Genomic DNA, 17021 nt, shown 5'->3' on the forward strand with positions numbered 1-17021 from the left:
CGGGTAGAGAGGGAGGTGGGAGGGGGGATCAGGATGGGGAATACATGTCTTTACTATTTAGATAACTGAGCTAATATTTTCATTGGCACATATTACTAGCAACTCACCTGCTAAGCTAGCAAAGTTAGGATCAATGTGTAAGGGATTCCAATCTCCACTGAGCCGGTACAAAGCAGCCTGTGGAAAGAGAATTATAAAAGTAGCTAGCATATCAGTGCTTTCTGTGAATACATTAAAATAAAAACAGAAAATATGACTGGTTATTGCACGAGAAATGCATCATAATATACCCAACTCTGCTGCTGCTAAGTCACTTCAGTCGTGTGCAACTCTGTGCGACCCCATAGATGGCAGCCCACCAGGCTCCCCCGTCCCTGGGATCCTCCAAGCAAGAACACTGGAGTGGGGTGCCATTTCCTTCTCCAAAGCATGAAAGTGAAAAGTGAACGTGAAGTCGCTCAGTCGTGTCTGACTCTTAGTGACCCCATGGACCAAAACCTACCAGGTTCCTCTGTCCATGGGATTCACCAAGAGTACTGGAGTGGGGTGCCGTTGCCTTCTCGGTACCCAGCTCTAGCTTTGATTAAAAAATAACTATTTTGAACAAAAAAAGGTTAAGCATAAATCAAATGCTTTTTGTAACACCTGCCACTGAAATGAGTTGGGAAGGGATGAGGACTGTGCAAAAGTAACAATGGGAACCAAAAACTACATCTGGGAATAACACTGGTTACCACTGCCTAAGGAGAAATTCACAAAAAGGAATCCATCAATCTACTCTCATTAAAACCCAATGAAGACAAGGTGTAAATGTTTACAGCCTCTTCTAAGCAAGCAAAATTTATGCCAACTTTCTTGTGGGGTGTTTTAAACTGAAGCCTATAACCCAATACTAGACACATAAACATCAAACACTTCTAATAAACTTTCAATCGACTGGGTGCACTAAATTCTGAGATCAGCTCATCCTACAAAAAAAAAAAAAAAGAGAGAGACTAGTAGCTTGCCTTTAAGATTACATTTCTGCTTAGTCCAGATCCTCACATCACTTCCGTACTTAGGTAAGGCAGGGTTAGCAAAAAGAGATAACAATAGGGCTTCTCAGGTGGCTCAGTGGAAAAGAACCCGCTGGCAACACAGAAGATGAGGGTTCCATCCCTGGGTCAGGAGGATTCCCCTGGAGGAGGGCATGACAACCCCTTCCTGTGTTCTTGCCTGGAGAATCCCATGGACTGAGGAGCCTGGAGGGCTACAGGCCACAGAGAAGCAGAGTCAGACGTGACTGAAGCGGCCACAGACATGCACAAAAGTAACAGCAGGATCAGAAATTGTCAAACAAAAAAAAAGTACTTTTCAGTACTGAAAGAAAGAAAATTAAAAAAAAAGCTAAGAGTAAGTATTTTAATGTATCTGTGTATTAACTTTGAGTCTGCCTCAAGAACTTTCTTATCAATTGCTATGTTAAGCTTTCCAAGACTATTAAAATGTTGTGCAAAGGCTAGCGTGTCAGCATACCTGATTTTCTTAAGTGTTTTGTGTTATTTTTAATTATTGATTATTCTTTTTAAATAAACTTTATGTACAGAAAATAACATTTCCTACAATTCACAGGAAAATATCATTTACTTTTTAATATGTTTTATATAATTTTAGAAAACTTTTTCTTTCCCATCACTCCATATGCTGGATTTCTAAATTATTCACTTTTTCAATGAATCAGTGTTTTTTCCCTTTATGTGGCTTCTAAAATAGTTAAATCAAATCAACAATTATCAAATAGATGTGATTTACAAGATTCTGTATAAGTTGTAGAGGGTTAAATGATAAATTTTAGAAAGCATTTAAAAAAAACAGAACACTAGGCAAATATACATCATCATGTTACATACAAATAGAAAAAATGACAAACTTCAAACCCTAAATCCAGAGCTGGATTTGAACCTCAGTCTGTCTGATGCCAAAGCCAATAATCTATTCAGTGTCTGACACCTTCTCCTTTGGTAATTTAATAAAGAATTACATTTTAATGGATAGTATAACCAATATTCCAAAGATTAACTTTATTTAACAAAGATGGTAGCTAAAATTCTAATTGTTAGAATAAGCAGTATAAGATATATAACTGGGGAAACTAAAGATATTTGTTTTCTTCCTTCCCAAATACAAAGTCTGACATCTGTTACCTTCCTATTCTTTGGTCTTTCTAGGTTATTGAGGATGAATTTTCTCTTTATTAATTATGACAAACCATGAACCAAACTTGTAATATCATACCAATTTGAAGATCAAGAAATTCTCCTAAAGAAATGAAAAACAAAATATTCCAGAAGTGACACTGGTAGAGCTAAAACTATGATTGCCAGTTTTCTTACTGACTAAAAAATGACTCATTTAATTTAAACACCTGGCAAAAAGTTTATGCTATAGTGGCATAATCCATTCCATTCCCACTTCTCCTTAAAGGTCTGTTCATCCATAATCACCTCCCGCCACTCTCTAATGTGAATTCTCTAATTCTTACTCCTTGTACATATATCAAGCTCTTATCTGTTATCATTATTAAGTTCTTATCCCCATTCAGGCCATATTGCAAGCTTTACATCTCTGGTAAGGGAAAACACCAGTTTAGTTCAGAAGTCTCATTTTTCCTACCAAACTCTTTTGTGTATCATTCTCTAATAAGTAACACTTCTCTGAACGTCTTATAGCACTTATTCTACAATTCGAAACTTTGTCTTTAATCATTCATTGCTTAGAATAGATGCTCTAGTTATTAAGACATCTACACATTATTGCTAAGAGTACTTTCAGTTCCTCGTCAATAGATCACATGTCTTGATTTGTGTCTCCTACAGTACAGATCTAATTTAAAACAGCTCACAAATCCCCTGAACTTTATGTAAAATTTCATGCAAAATGTTTTTAAAGAAATTGTACATAGTTTTTAATCACATTCTCAAATGACCATGTGATACAAATGGCCAGGAACCTCTGTGAAATGATGGGTGCCCATTATTCATACAAAAAAGATCTGTTAACTTATAAACTCTTCTTTGTCACACAGCAAAGTACTCAAGTTGGCTAAAAGCCAATGAAAAGTTCTATTCGTCTGAAAAACCAGAAAAATAACATTTTTCTGCTTACTGTATAAAGAAACTCAAGTCATGGAAACTATTCAGCTTTTCTTATCTACAGCAGATACATTTTATTATTTCAGAAACCCAAGAATAATAATGGAGCATTGCTGGGCTTTCTGAACCATGAAACCACAGTCTTTTCTTTTCTTCAGTGCCATAATAAAATTAATTTCACTATGAAGCTTTAATTAAACATAAATATGAGTGTTTTCTTAAGAAATGGGTAAGAAGTAGGGCTGGGAAGAACATTTAAAGGCAAAAACTAATCTGAGATAAAAAGTATTATTCTATCACCCAATTATATAGCATTGAAAAAAACACAATTACTATGTTTCAAACTTAACTCTTTCTAACTCATGAAATTATATTTCTATTTGTTAGCAAACATAAATCCTGCAGAAGTTCTCATGTCAATATGTCAAAATTAGTATCAAAAAATAAGTGAATTTTATAAATAATCTACGGTCATTACCTGTTTATTCACTGCATTACTTCAGAGCTTTATGTATTCTGTTCTATATCTGCATGATTAGTATTCTGGCCATCTTAGAGAAGAACCTTCATAACTCTCAAAAACAAAGTTGCTTTTTTCATCCTCAAGGTCACCTTTTGTTTATTAAATAAATCTTTGCATGCTTACAGAATCTGTTAACTGACAGGGTAATTTTATCTTCTTCATCAGAAAACATACTATTCATGACAAACAGAACAGATTAAATCATCTGCTCCTTCTAAGATGCTTTATTGTACCTGTCCACTAAAGTTGGCAAAAAATAATCTGTCTCTACGCAGTGCAGCTCAGCTTTCTTTTCCAACAGAAGAGACGATAACTGAAATCTACCCTTTACTTTATCCTATTCTCTAAAGTTTTAATGAAATTCTTCACAAAGCTAGGCAATCTTTTTAAGGCAAGCAATCCACGCGAACAAAATGTGATGCTGTCTCAACTGACTTGTGAAAACCACTTTATATTTTCTTTTGATATCTAGTGGAGAAAAACAACCGCTAAGTAAAAATTCACAAAGAACAAATTTCAACTACAGAAATATGCTGTTATTTCTATTATGTAGAATTCTTTTGAATTCTTAGGACTACTTTTGAATTCATAGGATTTACAGGGTATCAAGAGTTACAAGTTAAAGTGCCAGGAGCCAGGTGGCTTTATCACTTTTCAAAAACACCTTGTCACCTGATTAAGGGAGGTGGTATCGCTAAGGACAGCATCAGGAGGTCTATCAGGTACGGCTACAGTTGCCTGAAATAAAAAAAAAAAAACACGACGTTAAATAGTTAACAAAATAATTGCTAGTCTCTTTACCGAAATTGGTCTTTGACAAACAACCATGTTTCAATGTACAGTTATTTCTCAGTTTCCAGGACACCAAAATTTGCAGATGCTCAATTCCCTTATACAACATGGGGCAGTATTTGCATATAACCTATGCACATCCCTCCCATACACTTTAAATCATCTCAAGATTACTTGTAATACCCAATACAATGTAAAACTGTGCATATAGTCTGAGAACTTTCTAGAAATTTTTTTCTGGGTATTTTTGATCCACAGTTGGTTTAATCTGCAGATGCAAAACCCGCGGATGCGGAACCCATGGATATGGAGGGCTGACTGTAATGAAATCTGTAAGCTGGATAAAAAGAAGCTTTTTTTAATACATTCAGCACATAATGACCTTTAAAATTCTGTAACTGTGAGCTTTGTCTACATTAAGAGTTCACTGAAATGACTCTGTATAATGAAAGGAATTATATAACCAGGTCCATTCTCTAGGCAACAAACATAGGGACTCTTCCCAATGCAAAAGAATACTTCTTTCCAGGGGAGGTCTTTGAGGTCAGTCTTTGAGGTTTGACCAACTCAGTGGACATGAATCTGAGCCAACTCCAGGAGACAGTGGAGGACAGAAGAGCCTGGCATCCTGCAGTCCATGGAATTCCAAGAGTTGGACATGATTTAACAACTGAACAACAACAAAAATGATCCCATGACAACTCTTCTTAGCTGTCTCCTTGCACGGTTCTCTAGCAAACTTCTAGTTGGACTAGTTTACTTACTGCTTCCATGGAGCTACCAGACTCCTTGTGAGTATCACTAAAGTAACTTTGTTTTTGAAACCATCCTTACTTTTAGTTCCAATTATTTGGTTCCAAAATGAGTCCGTTTCCTTGGGAAGAGCTTCGGAGCTCTCTATTTTTAGAGCCTGCCTTGGCCCCAGGCAAAACCTCTGCGCCACTGCAACAGAGATGAGGGCAAGGACAGTGACCCACTTCTCTCCAAGTGACATCCTCATTTACAAGAGGGTTCTGAGCAGGAGTAGGAGCTTCTGGTCTTCTCAGCTTACCTCTAGCAGCAGGGAGCCCTCATCCTATGAGCAGGCTGGGGCAAGAGTTATCAGAGCCCTAGTATTCTTAACATGCCATCGTAGAACAAAACTCTCTACACTACAAGTGGGGGCTGGGTGGGGGAAGAGAACCCCATAACTCTCAGCCACTTTTACCTGGAACAGAGCTTCTGCTACACATGTTAGGGAAGGTAGGAGTGGGAAATAAGAAAAATGAGTGGGGGGGAGGAGCCAAGATGGCGGAGGAGTAGGACGGAGAGACCACTTTCTCTCCTAGAAATTCATCAAAAAAATAACTGAACGCAGAGCAAACTTCACAAAACAACTTCTGATCGCTAGCTGAGGTCATCAGGCGCCCAGAAAAGCAGCCCATTGTCTTCGAAAGGAGGTAGGACAAAATATAAAAGATAAAAAGCGAAACAAAAGAGCTAAGGACGGAGATCCGTCCCGGGAAGGGACTTAATAGAGGACGTTCCCAGACACCGGGAAACCCTCGCTCTGGCGGGCCTGGGGGAAGTGTTGGAATCTCAAGAGTTTGAATCTGACTGGGAGGGATACAATAAATAAAACCCACAGATTAAGAGCCTAAAAGCAACTCCCAGCAGAAAAGTACCCCAGACGCCCGCATCCGCCACCAGCAAGTGGGGACGGAACGGAGAGGAGCGGGCGGCATTACTTGGGGCTGGATCCGGGCCTGAGCACCCTGAGGACAATCAGAGGGAGCTTTTGTGAGTTGCCAACTTGAACTGTGGGACAGCAAAAGAGACAGAAAATTAACCGGCCCGAACACACTGCCGGCCGTTCGCAGAACAAAGGGACCGAGATTCTGGGCGGCCGAAGCCCGCCAGGAGGGTCGTGGCGAGACGGAGGGCGCGGGCGCCCGACCGGCGCGGGCGGGAACTGCGGCTGGGGACACGGAGGGCAGAGGGCGCGCGCTCCCGACTGGCGCCGGCGGGGACTGAGACTGGGACCGCGCGGGGCAGAGGACGCGCCGCACCCGGGGAGAGAGCGCCCGTCAAGCGCCTGGCTGCCTGGGCCGCTCGGGCGGCGTGGGGACGGAGCGCGGGCCCGGCTTTGTGTGCCGCGCTTTTGTGAATCGCCCGAGGGCTGGAGCCGCGCGCAGCGTGGCGCGCGCTTCAGACGGAGCAGCCCGGAGCCTGAGCAGCGCAGATCGAGAAAAGAGCGCAAGCCTCTCCCGGGAGCGCCGGTCCCTCCCCGCACAGCCCCTCGCCGCAGCGCGACGGAACTAGCTACCTGAATAAGAATCCACCTCCGCCCCGTGTGTCAGGGCGGAAATTAGGCGCGGAAGAGAGACCGGCAACAGAACCCAAATAAACAAAGGGACCGGTGTAACAGATTAAAATCCCTGAAGAAACCACGGACTGACTACACCGGAAGGGCCTGTAGATATCGAGAAGTGTAAGCTGGAACGAGGAGCTATCTGAAGCTGAGCCGAACCCACACTGACCGCAACAGCTCCAGGGAAACTCCTAGATATATTTTTTCTTTTTCTTTTTTTTTTTTTTTTTTCTTTTTTTCTTTTTTTTTTTTTTTTTAAGTAAGGAAAAAAAAAAATTTTTTTTTTCTTTCTTTTTTCTTGGTTCTCTTTTATTTTCCTTTAAAAATTCCTTATTACTCCCCCATTACTCCTTAACTTTCATTTTCATAGATTTTTACGATTTTTTTTAATTACGCAAAACAATTTTTTTTCTCATTCTTTTTTCTTTTTTTTTTTTTTTCTTCTTTTTTTCTTTTCTTTTTTCTTCTCTTCTATTTTCTTTTTCTTTTTCTCTTATTTCTTTTAAAGCCCTCTAGTACTCCTTTTACTACGCCTTAATTTTCATTTTCAATCCACTATAACCTTACAGAAGAAAGAGAAAGGGAAGAAAAAAAAAAAAAAAGAAGAGAAGCCCTATTTTTATACCAAACTTCATATATATTTCTAAAATTTCTTTTGTGTGTTTTGGTTTTTGTTTTTAATATAGTATTTTTAAGAGTCTAACCTCTACTCTAGATTTTTAATTTTTGTTTTTCAGTATATGATATAAATTGTGAACATTTAAGAATCCAATATTCAGCTCCCATTTTTATTCACGAGTGTGTTGATTATTCTCTCCCAATCTTGACTCTGTTTTCTACCTCAGAACACCTCTATTTCCTCCTTCCCCCTTCTCTTCCCAATCCAATTCTGTGAATCTTTGTGGGTGTCTGGGCTACGGAGAACACTCTGGGATCAGACAACTTCGTAGATCTGTCTCTCTCCTCTTGAGTCCCCCTCTTTCTCCTCCTGCCCATCTCTATCTCCCTCCTCCCTCTCCTCTTCTCCATGTAACTCGGTGAACCTCTCTGGGTATCCCTAACGGGGGAGAAACTTTCCACCATTAACATAGAAGTTTTATTATCAGTGCTGTATAGTTGGAGAAGTCCTGAGACTATAGGAAGAATAAAACTGAAATCCAGAAGCAGGAGACTTAAGCCCAAAACCTGAGAACACCAGAAAACTCCTGACTACATGAATCTTTAAGTAATAAGTGACCCTACAAAAGCCTCCATACCTGCAACGAAACCAACCACCACCCAAGAGCCAATAAGTTCTAGAGCACGACATACCACGCAAATTCTCCAGCAACGCAGGAACATTGCCCTGAACGTCAACATACAGACTGCCCAAGGTCACACCTAACACATAGACCCATCTCAAAACTCATTACTGGGCACTCCATTGCTATCCAAAGAGAAGAAATCAAGATCCGCACACCAGAACACTGACGCAAGCTTCGCTAATCAGGAAACCTTGACAAGCCAATCGTCTAGCCCCACCCACTGGGTAAAACCTCCACAATAAAAAGGAACCACAGACCTCCAGAATACAGAAAGCCCACTCCAGACACAGCAATCTAAACAAGATGAAAAGGCAGAGAAATACCCAACAGGTAAAGGAACATGAAAAGGGCCCACCAAGTCAAACAAAAGAGGAGGAGATAGGGAATCTACCTGAAAAAGAATTTAGAATAATGATAATAAAAATGATCCAAAATCTTGAAAGCAAAATGGAGGTACAGATAAATAGCCTGGAGACAAAGATTGAAAAGATGCAAGAAATGTTTAATAAAGATCTAGAAGAAATAAAAAAGAGTCAATTGAAAATGAATAATGCAATGAATGAGATCAAAAACACTCTGGAGGGAACCAAGAGTAGAATAACGGAGACAGAAGATAGAATAAGTGAGGTAGAAGATAAAATGGTGGAAATAAATGAAGCAGAGAGGAAAAAAGAAAAAAGGATCAAAAGAAATGAGGACAACCTCAGGGACCTCTGGGACAATGTGAAACGCCCCAACATTCGAATCATAGGAGTTCCAGAAGAAGAAGACAAAAAGAAAGGCCATGAGAAAATACTCGAGGAGATAATAGCTGAAAACTTCCCTAAAATGGGGAAGGAAATAGCCACCCAAGTCCAAGAAACCCAGAGAGTCCCAAACAGGATAAACCCAAGGCGAAACACCCCAAGACACATATTAATCAAATTAACAAAGATCAAACACAAAGAACAAATACTAAAAGCAGCAAGGGAGAAACAACAAATAACACACGAAGGGATTCCTATAAGGATAACAGCTGATCTATCAATAGAAACCCTCCAGGCCAGAAGGGAATGGCAGGACATACTGAAAGTAATGAAAGAGAATAACCTACAACCTAGATTACTGTACCCAGCAAGGATCTCATTCAGATATGAAGGAGAATTCAAAAGCTTTACAGACAAGCAAAAGCTGAGAGAATTCAGCACCACCAAACCAGCTCTTCAACAAATGCTAAAGGATCTTCTCTAGACAGGAAATGCAGAAAGGCTGTATAAACGTGAACCCAAAACAACAAAGTAAATGACAACGGGACCACACCTATCAATAATTACCTTAAATGTAAATGGGTTGAATGCCCCAACCAAAAGACAAAGATTGGCTGAATGGATACAAAAACAAGACCCCTATATATGCTGTCTACAAGAGACCCACCTCAAAACAAGGGACACATACAGACTCAAAGTGAAGGGCTGGAAAAAAATATTTCACGCAAACGGAGACCAAAAGAAAGCAGGAGTCGCAATACTCATATCAGATAAAATAGACTTTCAAATAAAGGATGTGAAAAGAGACAAAGAAGGTCACTACATAATGATCAAAGGATCAATCCAAGAAGAAGATATAACAATTATAAATATATATGCACCCAACATAGGAGCACCGCAATATGTACGGCAAACACTAACGAGTATGAAAGAGGAAATTAATAGTAACACAATAATAGTGGGAGACTTTAATACCCCACTCACAACCATGGATAGATCAACTAAACAGAAAATCAACAAGGAAACACAAACCTTAAATGATACAATGGACCAGCTAGACCTAATTGATATCTATAGGACATTTCACCCCAAAACAATCAACTTCACCTTTTTCTCAAGTGCACACGGAACCTTCTCCAGAATAGATCACATCCTGGGCCATAAATCTGGTCTTGGAAAATTCAAAAAAATTGAAATCATTCCAGTCATCTTTTCTGACCACAGTGCAGTAAGATTAGATCTCAATTACAGGAAAAAAATTGTTAAAAATTCCAACATATGGAGGCTAAATAACACGCTTCTGAATAACCAACAAATCATAGAAGAAATCAAAAAAGAAATCAAAGTATGTATAGAAATAAATGAAAATGAAAACACAACAACCCAAAACCTATGGGACACTGTAAAAGCAGTGCTAAGGGGAAGGTTCATAGCATTACAGGCACACATCAAGAAACAAGAAAAAAGCCAAATAAATAACCTAACTCTACACCTAAAACAATTAGAGAAGGAAGAAATGAAGAACCCCAGGGTTAGCAGAAGGAAAGAAATCTTAAAAATTAGGGCAGAAATAAATGCAAAAGAAACTAAAGAGACCATAGCAAAAATCAACAAAGCTAAAAGCTGGTTTTTTGAAAAAATAAACAAAATTGACAAACCATTAGCAAGACTCATTAAGAAACAAAGAGAGAAGAACCAAATTAACAAAATAAGAAATGAAAAGGGTGAGATCACAACAGACAACACTGAAATACAAAGGATCATAAGAGACTACTACCAGCAGCTCTATGCCAATAAAATGGACAACTTGGATGAAATGGACAAATTCTTAGAAAAGTATAACTTTCCAAAACTGAACCAGGAAGAAATAGAAGATCTTAACAGAGCCATCACAAGCAAGGAAATCGAAACTGTAATCAGAAATCTTCCAGCAAACAAAAGCCCAGGACCAGATGGCTTCACAGCTGAATTCTACCAAAAATTTAGAGAAGAGCTAACACCTATCTTACTCAAACTCTTCCAGAAAATTGCAGAAGAAGGTAAACTTCCAAACTCATTCTATGAGGCCACCATCACCCTAATTCCAAAACCAGACAAAGATGCCACAAAAAAAGAAAACTACAGGCCAATATCACTGATGAACATAGATGCAAAAATCCTTAACAAAATTCTAGCAAACAGAATCCAACAACATATTAAAAAAATCATACACCATGACCAAGTGGGCTTTATCCCAGGAATGCAAGGATTCTTTAATATCCGCAAATCGATCAACGTAATACACCACATTAACAAATTGAAAGATAAAAAACATATGATTATCTCAATAGATGCAGAGAAAGCCTTTGACAAAATTCAACACTCATTTATGATTAAAACTCTCCAGAAAGCAGGAATAGAAGGAACATACCTCAACATAATAAAAGCTATATATGACAAACCCACAGCAAGCATCACCCTCAATGGTGAAAAACTGAAAGCATTTCCGCTGAAATCAGGAACAAGACAAGGATGCCCACTCTCACCACTACTATTCAACATAGTGTTGGAAGTTTTGGCCACAGCAATCAGAGCAGAAAAAGACATAAAAGGAATCCAGATAGGAAAAGAAGAAGTGAAACTCTCGCTGTTTGCAGATGACATGATCCTCTACATAGAAAACCCTAAAGACTCTACCAGAAAATTACTAGAGCTAATTAATGAATATAGTAAAGTTGCAGGATATAAAATTAACACACAGAAATCCCTTGCATTCCTATACACTAACAATGAAAAAACAGAGAAATTAAGGAAACAATACCATTCACCATTGCAACAAAAAGAATAAAATACTTAGGAGTATATCTACCTAAAGAAACAAAAGACCTATACATAGAAAACTATAAAACACTGATGAAAGAAATCAAAGAGGACACAAACAGTTGGAGAAACATACCGTGTTCATGGATTGGAAGAATCAATATTGTCAAAATGGCTATTCTACCCAAAGCAATCTATAGATTCAATGCAATCCCTATCAAGCTACCAACGGTATTTTTCACAGAATTAGAACAAATAATTTCACAATTTGTATGGAAATACAAAAAACCTCGAATAGCCAAAGTAATCTTGAGAAAGAAGAATGGAACTGGAGGAATCAACCTGCCTGACTTCAGACTCTACTACAAAGCCACAGTCATCAAGACAGTATGGTACTGGCACAAAGACAGAAATATAGATCAATGGAACAGAATAGAAAGCCCAGAGATAAATCCACGAACCTATGGACAGCTTATCTTTGACAAAGGAGGCAAGGATATACAATGGAAAAAAGACAATCTCTTTAACAAGTGGTGCTGGGAAAACTGGTTAACCACTTGTAAAAGAATGAAACTAGAACACTTCCTAACACCATACACAAAAATAAACTCAAAATGGATTAAAGATCTAAATGTAAGACCAGAAACTATAAAACTCCTAGAGGAGAACATAGGCAAAACACTCTCCGACATAAATCACAGCAAGATCTTCTATGACCCACCTCCCAGAATATTGGAAATAAAAGCAAAAATAAACAAATGGGACTTAATGAAAATTAAAAGCTTTTGCACAACAAAGGAAACTATAAGTAAGGTGAAAAGACAGCCCTCAGATTGGGAGAAAATAATAACAAATGAGGAAACAGACAAAGGATTAATCTCAAAAATATACAAGCAACTCCTGAAGCTCAATTCCAGAAAAATAAACGACCCAATCAAAAAATGGGCCAAAGAACTAAACAGACATTTCTCCAAAGAAGACATACAGATGGCTAACAAACACATGAAAAGATGCTCAACATCACTCATCATCAGAGAAATGCAAATCAAAACCACAATGAGGTACCATTACACGCCAGTCAGGATGGCTGCTATCCAAAAGTCTACAAGCAATAAATGCTGGAGAGGGTGTGGAGAAAAGGGAACCCTCTTACACTGTTGGTGGGAATGCAAACTAGTACAGCCACTATGGAAAACAGTGTGGAGATTTCTTAAAAAACTGGAAATAGAACTGCCATATGACCCAGCAATACCACTTCTGGGCATACACACTGAGGAATCCAGATCTGAAAGAGACACGTGCACCCCAATGTTCATCGCAGCACTGTTTATAATAGCCAGGACATGGAAGCAACCTAGATGCCCATCAGCAGATGAATGGATAAGGAAGCTGTGGTACATATACACCATGGAATATTACTCAGCCGTTAAAAAGAATTCATTTGAATCAGTTCTAATGAGATGGATGAAACTGGAGCCCATTATACAGAGTGAAGTAAGTCAGAAAGATAAAGAACATTACAGTATACTAACACATATACACGGAATTTAGATAGATGGTGGCGATAACCCTATATGCAAAACAGAAAAAGAGACACAGAAATACAGAACAGACTTTTGAACTCTGGGGGAGAAGGTGAGGGTGGGATGTTTTGAAAGAACAGCATGTATATTATCTATGGTGAAACGGACCACCAGCCCAGGTGGGATACATGAGTCAGGTGCTCGGGCCTGGTGCACTGGGAGGACCCTGAGGAGTCGGGTGGGGAGGGAGGTGGGAGGGGGGATCGGGATGGGGAATACATGTAACTATATGGCTGATTCATGTCAATGTATGACAAAACCCACTGAAATGTTGTAAAGTGATTGGCCTCCAACTAATAAAATAATATTAAAAAAAAAAAAAAAAAAAAAAAAAAAAAAAGAAAAATGAGTGGCCTGCTCTGCCTAGGAAGATAGCGTGGCCCTATTCTGAGAGCTGAGGGCAGAGGTGAAGGCCAGGTTAAACTGGAATAAAATCCAAATTACAAAATATTTTTAGGAAAAATATGGTTTGGGGCAGATTTTGAGAACTCAACAGTAATTTGAATTGTTTTATATATAAGAAATATTCTAGACATTTAATGAGTGAAGATTTTCATTTACATCAGGATCTCTTGTACATGTTAGGTTTTTCTAAAGAGTCTTGGGTGCAGGCAAAGTTTGTAAAGATATTCTGGTAATTATCTCATGTATATTACACTTACCTCAGCTTGTAACACATATAACATGTTATATATTAAAATATACAAATATAAACAGCACTTCAAATCCAAGAACATATTCTGATTCAAGGAAGTTTAGATTACTAAAGCTCTACTCTGTGAAATTATACATATAGTAACTTCAAAATACAGATAAGCATCCTTAATGACACACATAAGTCATTTATGAAGTCGTACCCTACCTTGGCTTTGTCTGATGTCCGTTTTCCACCGAAGCCTCCAGAACCAACAACAAAGATGGAGAACTGATTATAACATATAAGTTCCTCCCCAGAGTAAGAGTAGACTGAAAAGTAAATGAAAGAAGAAAGAAAAGAATTTATCATCAAAAGACATAACCAGTTAACCAATACATGATCAGCAATCCCTGTAAATGTTTCAGAAACAGATCGCCAGTCCAGGCTGGATGCATGAGACAAGTGCTCGGGGCTGGTGCACTGGGATGACTCAGAGGGATGGGATGGGGAGGGAGGTAGGAGGGGGGTTCAGGATGGGGAAGACATAAATCCATGGCTGATTCATGTCAATGTATGGCAAAAACCACAATATTGTAAGGTAATCAGCCTCCAACTAATAAAAATAAATGAAAAGAAAAGAAATAAAATCCAATTACTAAAAGGTTTTGCAATTTAAAGACACCCAAGTTTGGGTTACAGAGCACTCATTTTAATCATACACACTACCAGTCTCTAGAAGGCAGAGAAAGGAAGATCTTGACAAATCCTTTCATAACTATGAAACAGCAGTTCTTCTACCTTCTTCTCAAACTCCCCAACTGCTCTTCATATTTCAGTTTTCTCCTTCTCAAACTTTTCAGACAATTTCACTATAAAAAGCAAACTAACACATATGAAAAGACTTTTTTATCACTACTAATTATCAGAGAAATGCAAATCAAAACTATGAGGGAGTACCTCACACTGGTCAAAATGGCCATCACTAAAAAGCCTACAAATAACAAATGCTAGACCGGGAGCAGAGAAAGGGGAACCCTCCTACACTGTTGGTGGGAATGTAAATTGGTACAGCCACTATGGAGAACAGTATAGAGGTTCCTCAAAAAACTAAAAATAGAATTGCCATATAATCTAGCAACCCCACTCCTGGGCATATATCCAGACAAAACTATAATCCAAAAATACACACGGACCCCTGTGTTCATAGCAGCACTGTTTACAATAGCCATAACATGGAAACAACCGAAATATCCACCAGCAGATAAATGGGTGAAGAAGATGTGAGATACACACATATACACAAAATGTGTGTATACACACAAACCGGAATGCCACACAGACATAACAAAAATGAAATGATGCCATCTGAACAACACGGACGCACCTAGAGATCATCATACCAAGCGAAGTGAAGTCAGAGAGAGACAGACAAATGTTATATGATATGTGGAATCTGAAATACAAAACAAATGAATGTATCTACAAAACAGAAACACATTCAGAGATACAGAGAACAGACCTGTGGTTGCCTAGGGAGACAGGAGGTGGTGAAGGGAGGGATTAGGAGTTTGGGATTAGCAGATGCATTCTATATACAGGATGGATAAACAAGGTCATACTGTATAGCACAGGGAACCATATTCAATACCCTGTGATAAACCATAATGGAAAAGAATATGAAAAAGAATGTATATATGTTTAACTGAATCACTTTGCTGTACAAGAGAAATTAACACAACATTGTAAATCCACCAAAATTTCAGTACGATTCAAAATTAAAATGCAGATAACCACACTCTAAAATTTTCAAACATTCTGTTGAAGCTCTCAATAGAGCCTGAAATATAAAAGGGGAAATAGCAAGAATGAAGGTATAAGCTTCTGGAAGCCAGGGTCTGACCCTTTTGCTCATATCATACTCTCAGCAATTAGAATAGTACCTGGGACAGAAAAAGCACCTAATAAATATGCATTAATTAATGAATCAATGAACAAACGACACAAGTGAGCACGTTAATGAATAAGTAAGCAAGTAATAAATGAAAGATAGCTGTTCCTCTTTCTACTGACAACTATCCTTGTGAAATTTGAGCAGCATCTAAATCTCCAGCTCTGTAAAATTAGAAATATGCTTTTGAATAACATAAGGAAAAATATAATTATGACAAAAATAAGAAAAGCCATGGTTATTTATATTTAAAATAAGACATTCATCTTTATTACACAGAAAATTGGATACCTAATGCCATCTATATGTTATCTACAAATTCTAATACATTATTATCCATTGTCAAGCTATAGGTAAATAAACGGAGATCAAGAAACAAGAGTAAAAACTAAAGCTAAAATTACAACAAACTTCATAGTGATATGTTACATTTGGTAGAATGGTGAGAAGATTAAAAGAAAACTGGGAGAACTGTAGCCAAATGTTTGCCAACATTTGAAATGACAAGAAAATACAAATATCTAAAAAAGAAGAGGGAGAAGGAAGAAGAGGAAAAGGAGAGAGAAAAGATTCATGTTCTATGTGCCTATGGTGAAATTTTAACAAAAACGTGTAATAGAAAAAATTAAAAGCATTAAAAATGTTCTAAATATATTATTAAGTGAAAACAAGGCAAGTTCCAAAACAATATATTCAGTATAACCTCAGGTATGTATTAGAACAAAATGATAAAACCTATATTCCAAATACCAGATTAATATTAAACCTTCCACTGATATTTCCAAAATTTTTGATAATCTTTCCTGTTTTTGTTCTTAAACTTTAAAAGATAAATTTTAAGCAAGGTGTCTTTGACTTATGTTTAATTATTAGTATTTCAATATTTATTAAACTACTATAATTTTTCCACCTCAAATAAAATGTAGCTATGGTGTTTGAGCCACATTATGAGTTCAATATGTCTGAATGTGCAAGGTTAAAAACCTAACTACCACCTTATAAGAATGATTCAGGGGTCAAATAGGTTCCCAGTACCAAAGAGCTAACATACGAAAGAATATTTACAACATAACCTAGTTATCAGCTGAGGGTTGTCTTTGTATTCATTCCTGCTAAAACACACTCCAGGAAGCATAATTCCCCACTGTGTTCACTAGACCAGCCACAATTCCCATCTCTGCTCTGGTTATGTTGTCACAAATCCCCTG

At 38.0% G+C, this 17021-nt stretch overlaps 1 protein-coding gene across 1 annotated transcript in view; it reads right to left on the bottom strand.

The window, feature by feature from the left end:
* Positions 1–17021, bottom strand: part of HSD17B4 (hydroxysteroid 17-beta dehydrogenase 4) — a 104912-nt gene that overhangs the window by 20460 nt on the left and 67431 nt on the right. Inside the window, exons 16-18 of the mRNA XM_065918219.1 lie at positions 14091–14194; positions 4327–4392; positions 108–177 (exon numbers count right to left, since the gene is read on the bottom strand). Coding sequence (XP_065774291.1) covers positions 108–177; positions 4327–4392; positions 14091–14194 — 240 coding nt within the window. The remainder of the gene's footprint in view (positions 1–107; positions 178–4326; positions 4393–14090; positions 14195–17021) is intronic.

The sequence above is a fragment of the Muntiacus reevesi genome, chromosome 1, assembly GCF_963930625.1.
Source record: "Muntiacus reevesi chromosome 1, mMunRee1.1, whole genome shotgun sequence".
Classification (NCBI taxonomy): domain Eukaryota; kingdom Metazoa; phylum Chordata; class Mammalia; order Artiodactyla; family Cervidae; genus Muntiacus; species Muntiacus reevesi.